Source organism: Xyrauchen texanus, chromosome 2, assembly GCF_025860055.1.
Source record: "Xyrauchen texanus isolate HMW12.3.18 chromosome 2, RBS_HiC_50CHRs, whole genome shotgun sequence".
NCBI lineage: Eukaryota > Metazoa > Chordata > Actinopteri > Cypriniformes > Catostomidae > Xyrauchen > Xyrauchen texanus.
Window position 1 is genome coordinate 23,333,796 of NC_068277.1, and position 22,372 is coordinate 23,356,167.

General features: G+C 37.7%; 1 protein-coding gene across 4 annotated transcripts in view; it reads left to right on the top strand.

Annotated features, from left to right (window-relative positions):
• Positions 1-22,372, top strand: part of LOC127654666 (exocyst complex component 6B-like) — a 150,870-nt gene that overhangs the window by 63,688 nt on the left and 64,810 nt on the right. For 3 of the 4 annotated variants that reach the window (XR_007971959.1, XM_052141928.1, XM_052141937.1), the window contains exons 9-17: positions 3,057-3,140; positions 5,254-5,300; positions 5,801-5,921; positions 6,191-6,262; positions 7,092-7,189; positions 8,267-8,372; positions 9,064-9,173; positions 20,568-20,679; positions 22,108-22,242. Coding sequence is in view for 3 of the 4 variants with exons in the window: in XM_052141928.1 (XP_051997888.1) it covers positions 3,057-3,140; positions 5,254-5,300; positions 5,801-5,921; positions 6,191-6,262; positions 7,092-7,189; positions 8,267-8,372; positions 9,064-9,173; positions 20,568-20,679; positions 22,108-22,242 (885 nt within the window). In the remaining variant the exon portion in view is untranslated. The remainder of the gene's footprint in view (positions 1-3,056; positions 3,141-5,253; positions 5,301-5,800; positions 5,922-6,190; positions 6,263-7,091; positions 7,190-8,266; positions 8,373-9,063; positions 9,174-20,567; positions 20,680-22,107; positions 22,243-22,372) is intronic. The other variant, XM_052141946.1, reaches the window with a different exon arrangement.

The window sequence follows — 22,372 nt, forward strand, 5'->3', positions numbered from 1 at the left end:
AAAGAAATAATGTCCGAATCATCGGAATTCCTGAGGCCAAAGAGGGTCATGATATGGTAAAATTCCTAACAGGCCATAAGCTGGAAATCGAGAGAGCTCACAGGGTTGTGGCTCGGTGATCCACTGAGGGAGACAGGGCCTGATAAATTCTGGCCAAATTTCTGAGATCATCTGATAAAGATCTTGTGTTACGCGAGGTGTAAAGGAAGGCTTTCTTGGAAAAACTACAGCATTTTCTTGTTCCCAGACTTTTCAAATTCAACAAGAGAGAAATGTGATTGATTAAAGGAATGCAAGAAACTCTAAAATCAACAGAAGGTCATTTTTGCACTGATGTTCAAGGCCAAATTGAGAATAGATGCTAAGGATGGTGGCAAAAAATTCACATGCCCACAGCAAGCTGTGTCAATGGAGTAAATTATTTTATGGAACTCGCATTGCAGCTGAGTGGACCGACTCACTGAACGTTCACTTGACTGTTTGAGGAAACGGAGCGCCTTCTTTTTGTGCTGGTTCCTCCTATCGGCTGGAGTTTGTTTTGTGGAGGAACACTCCTTCAGGACAGTTTTACGGATGAATCTGCACGTTTTTTGTGCTTATACCTCCTATTGGCTGGAGTTTGTTTTGTAGAATATTTCTTGCAAGACATTGGATTGATTAGGTCATTTGTTGCACTCATATAGTAAGCAAGCATCTGCAATTCAAATGTCTAAAACATTTAAATTAGGAAGAGTCATTATTGTTTTAGCAGGAATTCAGGGGCTTATTTGGGCTAATATTTACACACCTAATGTTTAGGATCAGGGCTTTTTTATAGATCTTGAAAGGATGTTGCAAGCCGCTGGCACCCCTCATGATATAATATTGGGTGGAAAGTTTAATCTTTTGATGGACTCAGTCCTTGATCACAGTGAAGCAGTGTGCAAGCCCCCTTGAGCAACATTGATGCTTCACAGGATGTATAAAAAATCTTGGTCTTACAGATATTTGGAAACTTTTGAACCCATCTCGTAGGGTCTTATCAATTGTTTCATCAGTCCATAAGATTTATTCTAGAAAATATATTTTTTTAATATATCCACGTTCCTCATTTTATGCTGTTGATTGCTCAGTTGGAAACATTTTAGTCTCAGATCACGCCCTGGTGAGTTTAGAGCTGTTGCCAAATATGGAGAAAAGGAAATCATATAGTTGGCACTTTAATTGATCCCTTTTGCAAAATCCTGAATTCCAACAAATGCTTAGGCTGGAATCAATGTTTATATGGAGACCAACTGGTCCTCAGTATCCTCTGTGGTCGTGGCTCGGGAGGCACTTAAGGCAGATCTTATGGGCTGGATCATACAGTGTGCGTCATTCACCAAAAAATCCAAAGCACGAGAACTCGTGGAGTTGGAAGGTAATATTAAAAGTGCCGAGGCAGAGCTGAATGCTCTGAATATGAATATGTTTGTCTTCTGATGGCCTCAGAAAATTCACCCAATTGAAATACAGATTTAATACTATTTTGTCACGGTAGGTGGAGTTTTGGATATTCAGGGCAAGACAGGAAAACAAATGGCTAGAAATATAAAACGGAGAGAGCCTTTTTCTACTGTTCCCTCAGTGAAATCTGTTAGTGGTGAAATATTTACCTCAGCCATTGATATTAATAATGCTTTTTTTTTTTTTTATATCAAGAATTCTATCCTGATCTCTATAGTTCCATGTCTTTGTCTACTGATGAGGATATTAGAATCTTTGTGGAACCATTATAACTTCCTAAACTGACAGCTGAGCAAAAATGTTTTCTTGATAACTTTGGAGGAGCATGGCGAGGTAATTATGGCTTTGCCACTAAGTTTTTTAGACATAATGCTACAGAATTGGCTCCACATTTGCTAGAAGTTTATACAGAATCATTAAAGAATGGAAGGCTTCTACCAACCATGTTACAAGCCCGGATCAGTTTGATTCCTAAAAAGGACAAAGATTCAAGCTAGTGTTAGATTTACCTTCCAATTTCCCTGATAAGTTAAGATATTGTAAAAAATTTCAGTTTAATATACGTTAAACTTGATCAGTTACTGACAATCTTAAAGCATTTTTAGCATAGATTTATGTATAGCCATACATCCAAACAATATCTAACGTTACGTAGGTCCCAGTTTATAGGTACTTAACAAGTACACAAGCATGTACCACTACAAGTTATCCGATTTTGTTTGTTGGTTTGTTTGCTAAACGTTAATACCTGTCGGTGTCAGTCATAGCACCGCTGCATTCATCAGTAGATTTGGAGGAAGCTCTGTGGCAGGATGCTGAGAGGATGACTGCACTGGCTCGGTCTTCTTACAGTCTTAAGACGGAGCAACTTTCTGCTCTATAGTTTATCCCATGCACTGTCAAGTGCTTCATGAGATTTGTCATGTTGCCTGTCTTGGCAGCAATTATCGTTGCAAATATTGTATTGCATGCTGTTGGCATCAAGCCTGTCAACAATGTCAAACTCTATTGGAATCAACAGTGGGTTAAGTTTCCCATGAGCTTTACAAGAGGAGCTCTATTTGTGTCCGTTGTGGAAGTACTGATTAGCCCTACTGTACTGGCACTATTTTCTTTCCAGCTATGTATCTCGGTCTTTATCCTCCATCTCTCTGTCTGTCACGGTGTTGTTTTCTTTACTCTGTTCTTATGGGGTCATGTGTGCATGTGTTGCTGTCATGCCATAGTAAACTTTTGATAAAAGTCTGCTTGAGCTCAGAGGTGGACTGGAACTGCACTTTGGGAAAAGTATCATGTCTTTAAGCGCTGAATGAGCACCTTTGTTTTTAGGCCACAAGTTTACCTTGCACTGTGTTGTGCTATAAGATGAGGACAGAGAGTAACGGATATGCTCTTATTTGAAGTTTGGCTTGGACTCTAAAGCGGGAATCTATTTTCCTCTGTCAAATGGAGAGAGAGAATAACTGCTCTCAGGACATGTTAAGCTTTCACTTCTACATTGCAAGTCTTGATTGACTGTAACTCACCTTAGTAACAGCCTAATTTTCAGAATGTGTATCTGCTTTACCCAGGGCTCCCGGGACACGTTTGAGAACTACTACAGGAAGCAGCGGCAGAAACAGGCCCGACTAGTGCTGCAGCCTCACTCTAACATGGTATGCTTTCACATTGCCCAAGCATATGTTTGTCTGCCTGCCTGCCTGCCTGCCTGTCTGTCTGTCTGTCTGTGAGTCTCTGTACCCTCCCTCTTATTCTCACTGGACCACCCCAAATCACTAACATCAACTTAAACAAACCCTTAAGAGCTTTAAGGGAAGCCAAGGGCTTTACACAACAAGCTCCACACATGTATATATCACTTAACAAAATGCAGCTATAACCTTGTCTGACCCTGTATACACTAGCGTGGACATTGTATTTTGCCTTCGCTTTATGCACTGCATAATTTAAATCCATTTAAACTGGGGCCTGGGTAGCTCAATGGTAAAAGACGCTGGCTACCACTCCTGGAGTTTGCTAGTTTGAATCTCAAGGCATTCTGAGTGTCTCCAGCCAGGTGTCCTAAGGAAATTTGCTAGGGAGGGTAGAGTCACATTGGGTAACTCCAGTGCAGACAGACAGCACAATGGAGGTTAAGTCATTCACTAAATAAGGAGCAAGGGAGCATCCTATAGCTTTCCTATGCAGCTAAGTGCATTCACTCATAAAATCCATCCAAAAGTTCAGTTTCAGGCTTCAGATGATATTTGGACCACTCAAACTTTTTGGCAGACATGGGAAAATGGTAATCAAAATCAGATCCAAAATGTATAATTTAAAAAATGTTATAACATGGTTGGCTGTAATTGGATGATGCTGGCCATTACTTTGAATCAGAATGATGTATGCTCATTTCTGATGGAATGTCTGTAATGTCTCAAAAGTATAAATAACCAACACTCCTGGAAACATAAAAATAAAGACTTTCTTGTAGCTTGGTATTATTAAAAATGTCACAACTTGAATACATTTTTTTTAGTTCTGCTAGTTAAAAATCAAAAAGGCATATGGAAAATGCACACATCAGTCACACTACGGTCTCAAAAGGATAAATGGGCCTATACATTGGATTTTACACCAGCCTTATAGTTTATGCTTGAAAAAGAAGTGCTTTGAGAAAGAACTGAATTATAAACCATACAGCAAAAGAAATGATCCTAGTGTTGTTAATTGAGCATTCAGGCCATAAAAAGTATTTTGGGGATGTACACTACCTCCAGTGTAGAGTTGTTCATGTATAGTTTTCTCTGGCTTTCAACGATTGTAAAAGGATATTGAATTGTTGTTCCGATTAAAATATAGCTCCACAGTTCATCACTTGAGTTTTTCTTACAGTAAAGCTGAATTTTAAATGTTTCGAAATTCATTCCAATTTGTGTTTTATAAATGCTTTGCACTTAATCTTAATGTTTATTACAAAATGCTCAAATTATATTTTTAAGCATTGAAGTAATTTTCTGAATGTCATTGTATATTTAAACATACGATGTACACTACCGGTCAAAAGTTTTGAAACACTTGACTGAAATGTTTCTCATGATCTTAAAAATCTTTTGATCTGAAGGCGTCTACTTAAATGTTTGAAATTAGCTTTGTAGACAAAAATATAATTGTGCCACCATATTGATTTGTTTCATTATAAAACTAAAATGTAATAAAATAAAATAAAACGTTCTTGAAATTGATGACTTGGACCAAATAATAAAGAAAAGCAGCCAATAAGTGCCCAACATAGATGGGAACTCCTTAAATACTGTTTAAAAAGCATACCAGGGTGATACCTCAAGAAGTTGGTTGAGAAAATGTCTGCAAATTCTAGGCAAAGGGTGACTACTTGGAGAAGATGCTAAAATATAACACAGTTTTGTCTAAATAATTTCCATTTATGTTATTCCATAGTTTTGATTACTTAATTATTATTCTAAAATGTTAAGGAAAAAAATATATATAATAATTAGAATGAAGAATGAGTGTTTCAAAACTTTTGACCAGTAGTGTATGTTTGATTTTTGACATACATTTGACCAGTAATATGACTTTGAGAAGGGGGTAACATTCTTTGAAATAATATTTAATTCTGAAGCAAATTAAAACAATTTTTAATTATGTTTAAATGTTAAATCAGATGTTGGTTTAATGAAAAAATTCTGAAAACACAGAAGACCTGTAATAGTAGACTGCTGAATTGACTGGTGTTCATAAACTCTCGTTCCCTTGTGTGGTCTCCAGCATGAAACGTTAGAGGGCTACAGGCGCTACTTCAATCAAATAGTCGGGTAAGTGCAGCATGCATTTTGTTTTAAATGGCAAAATTAACTGAAAATCAATTATACATGCGTATGACGTCCATTTTAATAGAGGAGAGAATTAAAACAGCCGAATCCTTTTCTGGCTCAGACCTTCCCTTTACCCAAACTCTCCCCTTTCTCTGACCCTTCCTGATTCTCCATCCCAGTGCTGCTTAAAAACCATCTGAGCCTTACAATTTATAGTTTTGGGGATGTAGAGTGGCAGATGGGTTTTATTTTGAGTGTCTGTACGGGAATATTGAGAAGGCCGGTGTCTGGAATAGAGGCTTTTTCAAACTTCCTAAGTGGTACAAGAATGGATCAGAGCACTCCCACAATGGGATGTCTGAGATTTCTTTGGGAATGCTGCTGGGCTGCCTTTTTTGCTTGAAAAGCTAATTGGGATATTAGTCAATTACTCACTCTCTCTGTCACAGTCTTTCCCTCATTCATTGATATGTTCCTGCATTTTTTTGTATGTCCTGTAGTTTCTTTGTTGTGGAGGATCACGTCTTGCACACCACACAGGGTCTGGTAAACAGTGCTTATGTGGAGGAGTTGTGGGAGCTGGCCCTGTCTAAGACCATTGCAGCCTTGCGCACCCATTCAGTATGTCTGCACTTCATATACTCTACATGCACTGAAAAAGACAGGTCACTAGCAGGATACCTTCCATTCCTTAGTAATAGTTAAATACTCTTGATTCAATTGTTGGTCTCTCAGACTTATTTGAGAACGTATTGAAAAATAATTTTCAGTTGACAGCCTCTGTTAGATAAATGTTACATAAAACAGTTACTTCTTTCCAGTGTTTTTACCAGTAAATCTACTTCCTCTGGTTTTGTTATAATGGGTCACGTGCTCTTGTCTCTCTGTAGTCTTATTGTACTGACCCAGACCTAATTCTGGATCTGAAGAACCTCATAGTGCTCTTTGCTGACACACTTCAGGTGAGTTGGGATAGTGCCTGGCCATTATGACTGCTATTATGTTCTCATGATGGCAAGAACTGTTCATTCAAACCTCCGAGATGGAGTCTTTTGAACTTTATTCCAAGAAAGACATTGTGACAGATATACAGTCAGGTCCATAAATATTGGGACATCGACACAATTCTAATCTTTTTGGCTCTATACACCACCACAATGGATTTGAAATGAAACGAACAAGATGTGCTTTAACTGCAGACTTGCAGCTTTAATTTGAGGGTATTTACATCAAAATCAGGTGAACGGTGTAGGAATTACAACAGTTTGTATAAGTTTCACTTGCTGAAGTAAAAACTGAAGGGAAAATGCCCCAAGAACCAGCAGGAACTGAAGGCAGTTGCAGTAGAGGCCTGGCAGAGCATCACCAGGGATGAAACCCAGCGTTTGGTGATGTCTATGCATTCCAGACTTCAGGCTGTAATTGACTGCAAAGGATTTGCAACCAAGTATTACAAAGTGAAAGTTTGATTTATGATTGTTAATCTGTCCCATTACTTTTGGTCCCTTAAAAAGTGGGAGACACATATACAAACTGTTGTAATTCCTACACCGTTCACCTGATTTGGATGTAAATACCCTCAAATTAAAGCTGAAAGTCTGCAGTTAAAGCACATCTTGTTCATTTCATTTCAAATCCATTGTGGTGGTGTATAGAACTAAAAAGATTAGAATTGTGTCGATGTCCCAATATTTATGGACCTGACTGTATAAAGAAGTTTCTTCCTGTGTTCTACTGAGATTTGTTATCATCCTCCTTCCAATCTCTCTCTCTTTCTTTTGCTCTTTTCAGGGTTATGGTTTTCCAGTTAACCAGCTGTTTGACATGCTGCTGGAGATGAGGGATCAATATGGGGAGATCCTGTTGAAAAAGTGGAATCAGTCCTTCAGGTGCTTTCTGTCTGGCTGTCTTTCTCTTCTATTTCATTTTCTTTCTCTCTGCTTTCTTCATTTCTGGCTCTCAGTTTGTCAGATGAGTAAAAAGATACTCAAATTCGATTAATGATGACTTGGTTGTCACCTAATGACCAGGTCCACACAGAATCTGCATGCTCAGAGCTCTGCAGAAAGCTCAGCAGATTTCCAATCCATTCCACGGAATTCATATTTTGCCTCAAAATCAAAGCAGAAAATGTGGAAAAATGTCTACAAACTCTGTCTGGGCCTGCTTATGACCCTTGAGAAATCTGTACTGAAGGAATTAAAGTATTAGGTTTATGCTTGAATGTAAGGATTTTTCAAATAAAATTAGATTACATTTGTTCTATAGAACAAATCAATACTTGGTAACCAATATAAATATAAGAACTTTGCGTTGGAAATCTACTTAGAGGGTTTTTCAAAAGTATATCCTTTTTTTTTGTTTTTTGTTTTTTGAGTGAGATCCATTTTTTATGTTCCATATCAAAATAGTATTTCACGAAGATGCTTGAAATTTATTCTTACTTCCATGGGATTCATAGTTTTTGAGGTTGTGGTTGGCTGTATGAACAGTTGAAGGACAGGGAAATCTAATCAGGCCAAACCATCTAAATGCACTGATCAAGTTACCCCCATGTGAGTAAATCATATTTCATAAAGGACAAACATTTTCTTTTTTATTGTGTTGGAATTCCTTAAAGCATTTAATGCAACTTTAAAATGGCAAAATGTCAGTTTGCTGTTGGGATTTTGTTTTTAAATCCCTTTGGAGGGGAGTAGTTATGACTTGTTGGACTGAATCTTGAGTGTAGATGAGATGGAATGGTTGGCGTATCCTTGTTTCAGCCTCTCTTGATCCCTGTCAGAGATACATGACTCAGTCTATGAAGTAAAGAGTCTCTGGAGTCTTTGAATTTAGATTTTTTTTATATTTAAATATAACGCTGTTACCCCTGGGTTTATTGACCTTCATCTGTCAGTTATTTTCAGTCAGTTCTTTTCTCATTAAACAACAGTGACATTGCGGTCATTTGTTCTGCTGATTAGGCACATTTTGGATCAGGACAACTACAGCCCCATCCCTGTGGCATCTCCAGAGGAGTACCAGCGAATCACAGGCCAATTCCCCTTCCAGGATCCAGAACTGGACAAGGTGAGTATTAGGCACATAAGAAAGCTTTTATCTCAAAGAATTTCTCACAGATTCCCTCAGTTAAACACTCTCCAGTCCCAACAAAGGCAGAATTATCTCCTACTGTCCAAGAAGTTGATTACTAACATGTGAATCCACTGAGGTGCATCAACTAAGCCATTTCATTTTTCCCATTGACGTCAACAAGAACTGCTGCCCAATACTGCTATGGTAATCAAAGGAGGATACCTAGTTTGGTGTTGCTTACAGCTGTTTTTAGTTTTTTTTCAAGCTATAGACCTTATTCAGGTTGCTTGTCACATATATTTGAGGCAAATGAGAGTTTGTGAGGGATAGAAGTAGTCGCTTCAACAGTTTGTGCTGTTGTGTACCTTGTTGTCGAACTTTCAATGTACGAAATATTGAAAATATATGTAAAACAAAATTCAGTGGTCAAAAAAACTCTAAAACATGCGGTGTGCAAAGTAGACATGACCTAGAACATTAAGATAGTTCAAACCATTGTGTGAACTAGATTTGAATCTCTCACAGCCTTATTTTGATTCACATCAAATTAAACTTAAAGTCTACCCTGATTAAGGTCCATTAGGCTGCCCTTGTGTCCTCCTCTTAGTTTGTGTACAATTGTTTGAGCTAATGAACCCAGTGATTAGTACTTGGTGAATTTGCTGTAATTTTTTCCTTTTAACAGATGTCCTTTCCGAAGAAGCTGCCATTTTCTGAGTTTGTGCCTAAAGTATACTCGCAACTCAAAGAATTCATCTATGCCTGTCTGAAATACTCAGAGGACTTACACCTTAGGTAAGAGTGCACACTGATTTGACTGTTTTACACCTGCATACATAGTCTTGATGTCCAGATGTTCTCATCAGCAAATAATGCTGCCCGAATGGCAGTCTAGATGTCTATTTTATACTTATTTTTTACGATAAATTTTTCAGTTTTTAAACCCCATTGTCTTATTCTATCCCCTTGAGTTGCTGCTGAACTTCAGAGAGGAAGTTTCATCTGCACCAATCAATTTCTGTGTGTTTTCCTAAGTAATTACATGCTTTTTGCTAGTGGGTGTTATTTTAAGGAATTTCTCTGTGTGTTGACTGATCTCTGGTCAGTTTATGAGTTCTAAGAATTACTGATGAGGTTGCCAGATGCTCCTAACTGTTTAGTGTGGCGTACCCTGAATTCCCAGTCTGTAGACTGTTGGACAGAATAAACGGCCCTATGAAGTGGCGCTTTGGTATGATCTCCCTTTATGATATTTCTCAGAAGAGAAGTCTGCTTCACACTTGTAGGAAAAATTTTTTTTTACCACGTGTAAACAGCACAGTTGACTTTCCCATTAATTTATGTGTTTTATAAGTTAAATACTTGTTTAACCTTATTGTTTTGAGTGTCAGTTATGCCATTAAGTCTGTGTGGAATAGCTATGTTCAGAAACGCATACTATCATACTAACCTTACTATTTTTGCAGTATAGACAAAGTTCCCACAGTCATGGAAAACCTGAAAATATCAGGGAGTAATAATTACATTTTTATTTTATAAGATGATTTCACCAGCTGAAGTAAACCAGCATTGTGGTGCGTTCATGTGACAATTATGTAGCTTACTACTGTTCAAAATGTTTATCGTTGTATAATGCATACTTTTTCACATTCTGTTGTGAGTAAAAGTATGCCGTTTACAATATATACTGTGCAGTTAGTAGGCTAGTGTTCCATTCTGAACATCTTCTCTTTGCAATAGTCTTGGATGCTTATTAACTGATACTTTTCCCAATGCACATTAAAATACAGTAATGGCAGGAACAATTCCCTGGAACAGCCTGAAGTTAAATGCCTTGTCCATAATGGTAAAATAGTGGTATATTGATTCAGATCTTGGTTCCCCTCTGCTTAGGATTGAATCATCAGCCTTGCATTATCAGCCCACATCCCTAACCATTACTCTACTACACCCCCAATCCTGTTCTCAGTCATGTTGAGTTGCGATTTGATATCTCACCCCTTTTCCTAAACGGAGTCATAAGGTCAAGGCTAAAGGTCTTTCTCTGTAGAACTATCGTTGGCATTTCCGTTTGGGGGAAAGGTGTGGCCTCCTGATTAATCTGCATGCTAAAATGTTCCCACCCACCCACTCGTGATCGTGTGATGTTGCCTGTCTCTGGCTCTTTGAGTGCTTAATCAGGTCAGATTACATTAGAAGCAGATCTGTCAGCCTGGCATCCTAGTTTGTGTAGTTTCTGAGTGTGTGTTTCTGTAAACGGGTTAATCAAGGACATGAGGGAACAAGTTTCATGACAGAAAATAAGTAGTAACCTTAATCATACCAAATTACTTCTACATTATCATCATCATTGCTGATTACTTGTTTCTCAGACACTGTCTAGACGACCAGACACACTTAACACTATCGTTTGTGGAGTGGGCAGATAGATAATGCTCCTAATAACAGAAGAAAAGTCTTAAATGAACATGGTTCTTTGCAGTTTGGCTTAATTTCAAGTGAATGATTGGTCATGCAAGAACTACCTGTGCTAAAAAAGTATTGTCTTTGGAGGTACATTCTACAATCACTGCAAAATTACTTTAAATGAGCAATAACATTTTACCGTTACTGTTTTCCTGGCTGACGGTGTATGCATGCTCAATACATCTAGACTGTTCAGATTTTGTAAGGCTGTATGCTTGCTTTTTTGGTGTTAGCACAGGTGCTAGTGAACTAAAAAATTAATTGGCACAAATTAAAATGTATTAGCACTCAGAAGAGTATGGTTGAAATAGTTTTATTGTAATTAAATATATATATATATATATTAATCATTTATTGTGCTTCTACCACCACTACCACTATTACTACTGCGATTCTATCTCGTCTCCTAGAAATCAAGCAACTTCTTAGGGCATACAGACTAACATCTCTCATTTATCTCTCATTTGTATCAGTTTCTGTTGGTCCCTTTTTTTGCATACAAGCTGTCATGTGCTGCAGAATGTTGAACTGAACAGCCCTGCTGTAGAAAGAGTAGCTGCTTTTGTCATGGAGGGTAACGGCTTGGTTTAGATGGAAAGAGAATACAGAAAACATAATCTGTATTTAGTAAAAATGCATTTTCTATGAATAGGTGGACCACTAATTGGTGACCACTTTAAAAAAAATCTTTAACAGCAATTAATGCACAAATTCCATGTTCTGTTATAAAATATCTGTTAGAAGCTATCTAGGTAACACTTTATAATAAGGTGCCATTTGTTAACATTAGTTACATGAATTAACAATGAACAATACTTTTACAGCATTAAAATCAAAAGTTGTATATGTAATATTATTTAATGCACTATGAACTAACAGTTGTATTTTTATTAACTAACATTAACAAAGATTAATACATTCCATAAAAAATATATTACTAATTGTTAGTTCATGATACCCAAATTATTAACTGTTGTTAACCTTATTGTAAAGTGTTACTGCTACCTATTATGTGAACTATTATCTTATTGTTGTATTATTTTATTACTATCATTCAACAATGTCATTGTTTTTATGTAATCTGTTAAATTGATAAATTAAATTAATGTTCAAGTAACATCATTTTGATCCTTTCTACATTGCAGGAATACATAAATAATAATTTAATTATTATTTATTTAAAATATTTGTTTGACTATTAGTCAACAATTCAACCTTGTTACCAGAGTTATTGTAAGAAGAAAAAAGTCTAGTATTTTTATTGAATTTGTGGGTAATAACTACAAACCAACATTTGGTCCTAAACTTTCAGGCTCAGTGAATGATTTTGAGAGAAATTTTATCTACTTGCAACATGGATTTTTTTTAATAAATTGTATTTATTGTGGTCTATCATGAGTGCGCAAAGCGCTACGCACTACATCCGTTCACAATGTCTTAATCAATTTTCAGGAGCAATTGGGCAGTTGTGGGAGGATTTGTGCTACTGCGGGGGGTGTTGAGAAAGACTGTTGATATTTGAACTCAACAGCCAAACAAACACACCCCTCCCTTGAGTGCTCCTTCAGAAGCTCCGCCCCCCAAATCCATGCACGCGCAGTAGTGTTGTGTGGATCGGTCAATCCACTTTGTTTATTTTCCCATTTACAGTGTACAAACACTAGCTTTTTTCCCCCAGAGCGCACACAGAATGGACCGCTAGCGGCCCTTGAAGAGATATTCGTGGAATTTGACTAAAAGTGTATTTGATTAAAATGACTTACTCCACCTTTAAAATATAGTGGAACATAAAATTAAGTCCCTGACAATCAATGTTATAGCTGTTTTAAGAAGAAAATTATTATGAGATTGTGTTAAACCTTCTAAAGGTTATGGATTATTTTTCAATTATTATAACGGTTTATATTTTCAATTGTATTTATGATCTAATTTATGTTGGTATTTTTCCTCCCATTGTCATAGTTATTTTAATTAACTGCAAAAGGGGCCGGTGGAAGAAGTTGGAGCGAGTAAAATGTTCGGATTTGGTATGATTTCTTTATTTCGATTATATTTTTGTTTTTGAAGTGTATTTGGAATTTAGAAATATTTTTTGCTTAATTCATGATTCCGTTAATTAATTTTTTCAAATTCGACCGGTAGAAGTGAAATGCGTGCCAATACACTCACTGTTAATACTAGCCACGATATGTGTCAATAGATGAAAATGATTAATAATTCTTACATTCTCTATCATTTAGAGAAGCATACATCCAAATTCTGACATGAATCACATTTTCTATGCATTTAAAAGTAGATTTCACTGTCATAGAAATATGCCTGGCATTCTTTAAGGATGCACTTAATGCACAAAAGAATGCAAGCCCATATTGCTATACTTTTTCTCTTCTTTTTCCCAATTTGGAGTGTCTAATTCCCAGTGTGCTCTAAATCGTGGAGGCGTAGTGACTCGCTTCAGTCATCTCCGGGTGGCAGAGGACGAATCTCAGTTTCCTCCGCTTCTGAGGCTGTCAATCTGCTCATCTTATCATGTGGCTTGTTCTGCATGTTACCGCGGAGACGTAGCATATGTGGAGGCTTCACGCTATTCTCCACGGCATCCATGCACAACTCGCCACACACCCCACTGAGACTGAGAACCACACATACAAGGTTACACCATATGACTCTACCTTCCCTATAAATTGGGCAATTTTGGTTGCTTAGGAGACCTGGCTGGAGTCACTCAGCACGCCCAACTCGTGACTCCAGGGGTGGTCGTCAGCGTCAATACTCACTGAGCTACCCAGGTCCCCCGTATTTCTATTCTTTTAATTTATTGCATATAGTCTATTTACACTACCAACTTCTTATGAATGTGCATTCTTTGTTTATATCACTGGTGCTTGACGGAATGAACTATATAACAGGACACAGACAGTGGAATAACAGGAAGAACCTCAGAATTAAATTACACTTGACCCAGCCTATTTGCACGTTGTATGGGCCATTTCGCCAAACCCATTTGCACCTTGATTTAGCTCATGCTTTCACAAACTTACCAAAAGTTCATGGCCATGCCTACTGACTTTGTGCCTATGACTAAAAGCATTGCACTGCGCAGAACACTAGCACTCTTAAAATAGGCCCTTAATGTTTGTTATTATTTAATGTTGTTTAATGAAAATAACAAAAATCAAGGTTCTAAAAGTTTCAAGCCCTATTTTGTTGTGTATTTGTTGAAAGTGACCAAAAAAATAAAAATGGCTCATAACCACTTTGGAAATGGTGACCAAGGAGGAGCCATTTTGAACTTTGTGTGTTTTGTATGTAGCTTTAAGGATATATAATACAGTATGTATGCTGGCTACGTACTTGATGTAGCAGAGGAAGTTTTTCAAACTTTTTTTGGGAACTCTACCAAGACTTTGGCAACTCACTGCTTCCTTACATCCACCAATCATGTCCTGTATGGTTTTCGGATACATTGTCGATCCCCACACATGAGTGTCATTTAAAAGAGTCTGTTCCTTGTTGTGTTGGTTCCAAGGACTCCTGGTACAGCCACAATCCTCAATATAAACCGCTAATTTAAGAATACTGTCAAATAAGGGCCAGACTGCCTAGGTTTGTACATATTTGACATATTTTCAAAAACTGACCCTTATTAACACAAGTGGGATTGAGTAAGGGGGAAAGAGGCAGCCAGATGGCATTCAAACCAGAATTCTCAGATGACGGGGTGAGGATGCTGGGTATGTGTATAGTGTATCTATGGTGTATCTATTGCTATTGGAAATGGAAGCCTATGATTGACACACCAAAGGAGCAAAGGAACAGCTCTGCATGCTACCCAGACTAGTCTACCAGAGGCAATTAGTCTTTGAGGTCTCCCTCCACCAATATTGAGATGAGAAGGTGTCTGAGGGGAAGAGAAGGGGCTCAAGTCCATGTGCAGGTGCTTGGAGACCAGACGTCAGAAATGTCCCGGAGTCCTCCACATAATGTCCAGCAAACTTCAAACTTCTCAGAAGTTAGGCTTCAACGCTACACTTAATCATTTCCATACTGTTACATGACAAGTTTAAAGCTATGTAGCTGTATTCTGCATAATTTCTAAACTGATAACAGTGACCAAATGTTGTTGCCTTATAATTGGAAAGTTCATTGTTTGTGTTCATTAAAAACTAAACAAATAATATAATTATTTCAAGCAACAAAATATCATTAAAAAAAAAACCTACCATGATTTTGTAGTTGGAATGTTGGTGCAAATATATTGGTCTTCAATGGCTCATGTATTTCGACCTTTTTGACCTGGACTGATTGAATAGTAGTACAATTATATGTCCTAAACTCCTGCTCCGTTTGGCTATACTCTTGGCAAGTCCTCTCCCACACACACTAAGGAGAGGAACGTTTTTCAAATTCCTCCTCTGCTGTTCTCAACACAATAAGAGACTATTTAGTCATTTGTGAGGAATGCGTTTGTTGCCCAGATCGAGGGGGAAAGCTATTGCACCCTGGGCCTTGGCTCACATTGACTGAGACTTTTGAGACTTATTGTCCCTTTCTTTTTACCCTCTTTTTAATTATTTCTGAACTGATATTGGAAGATGCAGCTGCAGTTGTTCTAACAAGCATGGGACCACTGGCCTACAAAATTAGTCCCCTTTTACTCCCCATGTTTTTTCAATAAGAGAGAAGAAAAGAGCAAAGAAAAGTGATACCTCCCTTTTCCCTCATGTTGATTTAAACGGTGTATTTGTTTGTGGTTGTTCTCTGATTTTTGGAACATGAAACCCAGAGGGGGTTATTGGGCCCTGATGAGTTGTGTAAAATCCCACCTATAGTGTGCTTGTATCCATCTTGCTGTCTCTATCTTTTTTTTTTTTGGTTCCATTTTGTGCTGTTTGTCTCTCAGAAGAGGTGGGTAATAAGCCTAAGATTAGAGCACACAGGACACACTGTTACTTATGTAAATCTGGCCCACAAAAACATCTTGTTTGCGACTGAGCTCTCCATATGTTGGATCTGAAAGAATTTCAGTCACACTGAGCACTGCTTTTAAGACCAGTAGCACAAACTGCATGTACCATAAACCAGGTCTAGAATTCAAAATGTGAATCTTTATTTATCACCACACAACCAGGGCAGATGGAATTTATTTTCATGACCTTAATGTGATGTTGGCACAGTATGTCACCATGAAATTAAAGCTGAAGTGTGTAATTTTTGTGTCACTAGCATCATCAAACGTTATTGCAGAAATAATCACAGTTTTCAAACAGATTCCAGAAAACTACCCCGTCTCCTTTAGTTGTACAAACAGATAGTCCTGGAGCAAACTCGGACCATTAGCGAGACAATATTGCTGTGATAGGCTTCACATTTCAGTCAAACAAACAGAGCCACAGTTTTACTCTTTTAGGTGAAATCAACCTACAGATGGCTTGTGTATTGTTCAGTCTGCATATTGAGCTGGGATATGAGAAGGAATTGTATATATTCAGCGTATAGTTCAGTCTGCATATTGAGCTGGGATATGAGAAGGAATTGTATATATTCAGCAGCAGCCCCGCAGCACAAGCAGTTCCAGGGCAGAAGCTCCAGGGTGGTAGTGAGGGCAGAGCTATGACATGCTTTTTCGCGTTAGTATTTTATTAGATTGCAATATAAAACACATTTTAATGAGTTTGTGTGTGTTTTGCTTATCATTAACCCTTTTGTACATCTTGAAACATGATTATTTAAGTGTTTTATCCACAACATATTCATTTTAAAAGGCAGTCTCCGAGCAGGATGTACCCTAACAAATAGCCTACATTTAAGTGTTGAGACGTGATATGGCAAATATGAGTTTCATTAAATATTTTTTATAAACATTTTCAGCCTCATCGTACAATGCAAATAAACGTTTGTAAAATAGCAGGCTACGCTAAAATTGTTAAAGTAAAAACACAAAGAATTAGGATTCAATAATGTTGGGGATTCAATATACTTAACTAAATGGTAAATAATATGCAATGATAACAACAATCCATGTCATTTGTTCTTAAAAATGTATTTTTTTTTAGCAGTAAAGACATGATGGAGATATGGTCTACAACTCCATCTACATTAAACCCTGTTACGCTGTGTGTATCAAATATGATACTCAACGTTTGAAGGCTCATGTTTCACTCTTTGTTCAAGCTGACGAGCCAAACAATCTATGGTATATAAGTTTCACATGTTTATGGCACCATCTAGTGATTATTTGTGAAATAAATTGGTTTGAATGTTTATATCGATATATCTGAAATGGTGGCGGACTTGCACGAAAAGTGACTTATGTTGGGATAAATGATAGCTTATTTTAATAAAGTAAAAGTGACAGTAATGATTATATTGTTACTGATATTTTAAAATTAGTATTTGCTGAATATAAGCAACTTGTGATCGGTTAAAATTGTGTATATTATTTTATTGAAAACCCCCCTTTGAAAACCATGTATCAAATATGATATAACAGGCTTTTGAGGTATATCTCTTAATCACCATTTCATTCCATTCATGCCTACCACAAAAAAAAAAAAAAAAAAGGTTTTGAAAATTCAGACATATACTTTTTATAAAATATAATTAGTGTGAACTAATATTTCTGTGTATATTCATATATGCAGCCTGCTCTGTCATTGTAAAAATAGAAGCTATTATGATGTCATCTTACCATAAGTTCCTGAGACCAAGTGAAAAACGTTTTACAATTTCCATTTTTTTAAATGTCAATATAGTTTTTGGCGCATAAAATGCATATGATAACAAAAATGATTGAAAAAAATATTTTATTTATATTGTATTTGGTGTGCTGAATTGAAAAGTGATACATTTAAATCCATATTTATAGACCAAGGAGAGGAACTTGAAAAGAAGTTGTCATAGCTAAACTCTCAAACATTTGTTATCTCTGAAAAGCCGAGGGAGTCCTCCAAGAGTTAACACTGTAGCATGTATGGGATAAGAAAAACTTAACAAATATCCTACACAAAAAATGACTGCTGGGCCTCTGGAGGATAATGACATTTAAAGACTAATGTATCAAATAAATAGAATTTTTTAGAATTCCATATGCCAGGCTTTACAGGGTTAAACATGCTATATCTGCAAAAGCGTGTGTATTGCTGTGATTGGGGTAATGAATGGTTGTTCTGAATTGTTATGTCTAGGGTATTTTAAAAGAGAGAAATACTCCAGGCTCATCAATATTTGTAAACTTGTTACAGTTTTACCTGCAATCCTGTCTTCTTAACACTTCGCCAATCCGAACAGTAAACAGGATATACCTGGGGAATATTCAGTTCAATGAAGCATGGCAACAAATACAAGCATCCAAAATATTTACAGAAAACATATCCAAGCTGTTAGCGTCAGAGGGGTTACCAGGATATCATGTTTGGGGGGGTATTTGGCTTGTTTGGGGGGGCAACATAAACAATTGAAAAAATTGGCGCAAAATTAAGCTATACTACACACAATCTGTTTTAGTGCATATCTTTTTCTAAGCCAGGAACCCAGAGATAGGCACAGGGCCCCTATTAGACTATAGGGCTTAAACTGGATTTTTGTTGTGTCAGACCTCACTCATCTGCTAGCGATGGAAAAATATGGACAAAACAATCCACTTTTAAATTGTAATTTATCATCAGATGCAGAGGCTTTCCAGCATTGAAGGACATCCGGGGCTTAGCCCAGACAATTTTATTTTTACACCAGCAACCACTTCCCTGTGTAGTCCAAAGCTGGTGAGAGGGTATTCTTTGAGTTTTGCTCTGGCTGGGCCTGTTTCTACAGTTCCTAAATCTTCCACTCTAGTACTATCCTCAACATCCTCTCTCCTCCCTGAATCATCTGTGATGCAAAAGAACAGATACAGCACATAACTTATTGCAAATCAGCTTCAAACAACTAATTCATCAAGTGCTACATATTTCAAATTGTGGACCAATACCAAAAAAATGTATTGGGAAGAGCAGATCAGTGGGATTGCCCTAATATCTATCATGATTCTTGAATTTTCATGTACATTAACATAAAGTCATCACAAAAGAGTTATATTATAGTGAGTAAAGTGAGGTAAAAAAAATATTGAATATAAATAATTTATATTTTTTGACATAAATAGTCAAAATGATGTATAAGATCCTAAATTAAAGCAATACATGAATAACTTTAGTCTAAGTTCATTGACACACTATGGCATCAAACTGTATATAATTCTCATCATCTCTATGAGAATAATTCATCTGTCAAAATCCTTTCATTAGGATCATTGAGATAAACAATGTTTCACTTTTAACTTTCTCTAAAGTAAAGTGACTTATTAACTGTTACCAGTTTCCATGCCTGATTCTGGCACAGCTGCTGCTGCTCCTCAGTCTGTAGCTCATCTTTGCTACACTCTACAAAACCATTTAATCAAATCAAAGTGTATATTTCCTACAAACTAATATCACAAAACAAGTCACACATACATTTTATGTTAATGCTTATTGGTTATCCTTCACGAAAACAACACCTGATAAACAAGAAAAGTACGCTCCGAACGGGGCTCGAACTGCAGTCTCCAGCGTGAGAGGCAACTGTGTTAACTCGGAGCTACCAAGCTGCGTTAATCTAAACAAGGAGGTTAGAGGCTACAACTCTTGAGGTTTAGCCTACTGTGGGTGAAAGACAGCTAGATGATGATCTTAAGACTTTAAGGACAAAAACAAATGTGAATTCTTACCCACTGACTTCTTTCGGAAAAATCCCCAAAGCCTCATTTGCTTAATTTTTGCTGTCTTTCCTGCTAATTGCCGTTAACTCGCCACTAAGTAACGTTAGTTGATGTCAACGACTGTGCAAGCTCCTCCTCTACCTGCTGCATATTCAACAGAGAGGAAGAAACGGAGTCGCCCATAGGCTACCGACAGCAAAGGAACTTATTCTATAGGCTAGATTATGCCTATGTCTATTTTTACAGGCTGTATGCAGTATGTGCAAAGCCAAAGCACAATGAAATAAGGCAACTTATGATTTCGGGGGTTTACATAGGCTTTTGTCTGGTTTCATATTTGTCAGTCAACTATTCAAAATACATTCGGGGCTACACTCAAAACAACAGATGGACAGATTATTTCTCAAATTCTCAGGGGAGGCAGAGCTTATCCTAGGGGAGGCACTGCCTCCCCTAGACACGCCCCTGGTTAGCGTGCAAGCAACTTCACAAACAAACGGATAACTTTTGCCATGTAAACACCAATTCTCGATTGCTACCTAGACTGGAAACCTACTGCGGTGACGTAAGACTTTAGCTCTGCCACAAATTCAGCCCGGAGACTGCAGCTTCTGCTTGTTACTTCTGGTACTGCAGAGCTGCAGCTGGATATTGCCTTTAACAGAGGGATAGTCACTTTGGAGCAAACAGGGTTCAAGTGCCGTGCTCAAGGGCACAATGGTGGCACATGTCTCACTTGCAGGGATTTAACAAAAAACCTTTCAGATATAAAAAAAAAATAAGGAACAGAGCAAGTGTGTTTCATAAATTATGGAAAGGCCATGGCCACCTTAGACATTGTGGTGAAATATCCTCATTATTGTTCAAACTAAATTGTTTTTTGAGCCCATTGGTTCCTTCAACCCTTTCCTGTTTATTAAATTGCATCATGGACAAATATTTGCATTTATTATGGAATTTATAATAGGATAAGTTCTCATGTTCAGCTCCACAGAAATTGATGATATGATCCGCAAGTCCACAAATCTTCTGCTCACTCGAACCCTTAGCCACTGCCTACAGTACGCCATTAAGAAGAAGAACGTAGGACTGGCTGAGGTGAGGATCTTTCTGTTTTTTTATTTTCTACTATGTGTTTTATGTCACAGATGCCTTTTGCTGCCTCAGTGTCATTTCAGCCTCAATGGAGAGACCTCTGTCAGAGCTCTCTGATTTTCATTTGCTAGATGCATTTAAAAACCTTTCTGGAATAGTATAATCTCAGCACTCAAGTATGACAGACAGTGTGTTAATACACCATTTGTTTCTTAGAGCCATTCCTTCTCTTAACTGGGAAACAAACTCGCTACACCTCTTTAACAGTCCCCATTAAAACTGCAGCACCCTCTTCCCTTATCCCTTCTCTGCATGTGTTTCTCACTCAAGTCTGTTTACTCCGTTCTTCACTCTACTGATTTCGAGATGGAAGCTCAACACTTATAGGCAGGCTGGTTTATAGCCCCTCAATTCCAGATGTTTGGAGTTTAGATGGATACTGCTGATGAGAGCGAGAAAATGAGAGGAGAAAAAAGGCTTAGTTTAGAATTGTAAAAAAGAGAAGGCTTTATTGTTTTTTCAGTTAGTTTGCCATACAGAAAGCTTAGTCTCACTGCTACCTTTACACACACACATACATCAGATCAGATATCAGGCTCTTTCCTCCTGCACTGGATCTGGCAGAGGTGCATAAGTGTGACCCTGGCTTTGCGCCAGGCTTCCCTCTCTTCATGTTGCACCATAGTTGGAAAGAGGGAGGGAAGACCAGCTCCAAGCTGAAAGTCTGGGCTCAATTAGCTCCAATGTGCCTCAGTGGCTTGCTGCTGACAGCCCTGCCCTGCCTGTAGACCTTGAACTCTGCACCATAGACCAACTTACTGAACCTGAAGCAGCTTCCCACAGACAGACACATTCTGTCCCTTTAAACGTACCCTTTACGTCCTCTCCGTAGCCTTTCCTCTTTGGAATTGATCCCACTTGGTGCATTTACCTGCTGTTTTTACTACACAAACTTTTCCCCAATGCACTGCTTTTCTCTGTGATGGGTGTAATACCTTTCCATTTTATCTGAATGGCAAGAGAGAAAAGTCAACAGATGTTGTTGCGCTTAACTAGACGCAGTGCAACGAATAAAAGAGATTGCAGATTTCTTTTTAAAAAGTTGAAGTTCTTTTTAACTTGACAAAATGCAGCGTCTCTGCAGAAGACCCTGAGAAAACAGCTTTAACCAAGTGAAAAGACATCCTTTGAACATGTCTTTTAAAAAACAATTAATTAAAATATAATGCAGACAGATAAAAATGCCCTTAATTCTACCGTGAAATTCTGAGGGCAATGATTGGTAGACAGGCATGTTTTCAAGACCCTCAACATAGCTCTAGGTGACAAGGTAGGTGATTTGGTTCCAGAAACATCAAATGATGTTGGTCGAGGATTAAACAGATTTTGACATGTGTTTTGTAATGATTTAATTACATTTGGTTCCCAAAGTTGGTTCAAATCATCATAAACACCACTCATCTGGAGCAGTCCTGTCACTACCTGGAGGAATTCATCTCCAACATAACCAACGTGCCACCTGACACCATTAATGCCACCAAACTCTATGGAACCTCCACCTTCAAGGTACGAAACTGCAGCCAGTGGCATCATTACTACCATTTGATTCTTTACATTATAATCAGTATTAGAGGTCTGCACGGGCCTTAAAATGAAACCCGAACCCTACCCGGCCCGAACGATACAGTCAAATTTT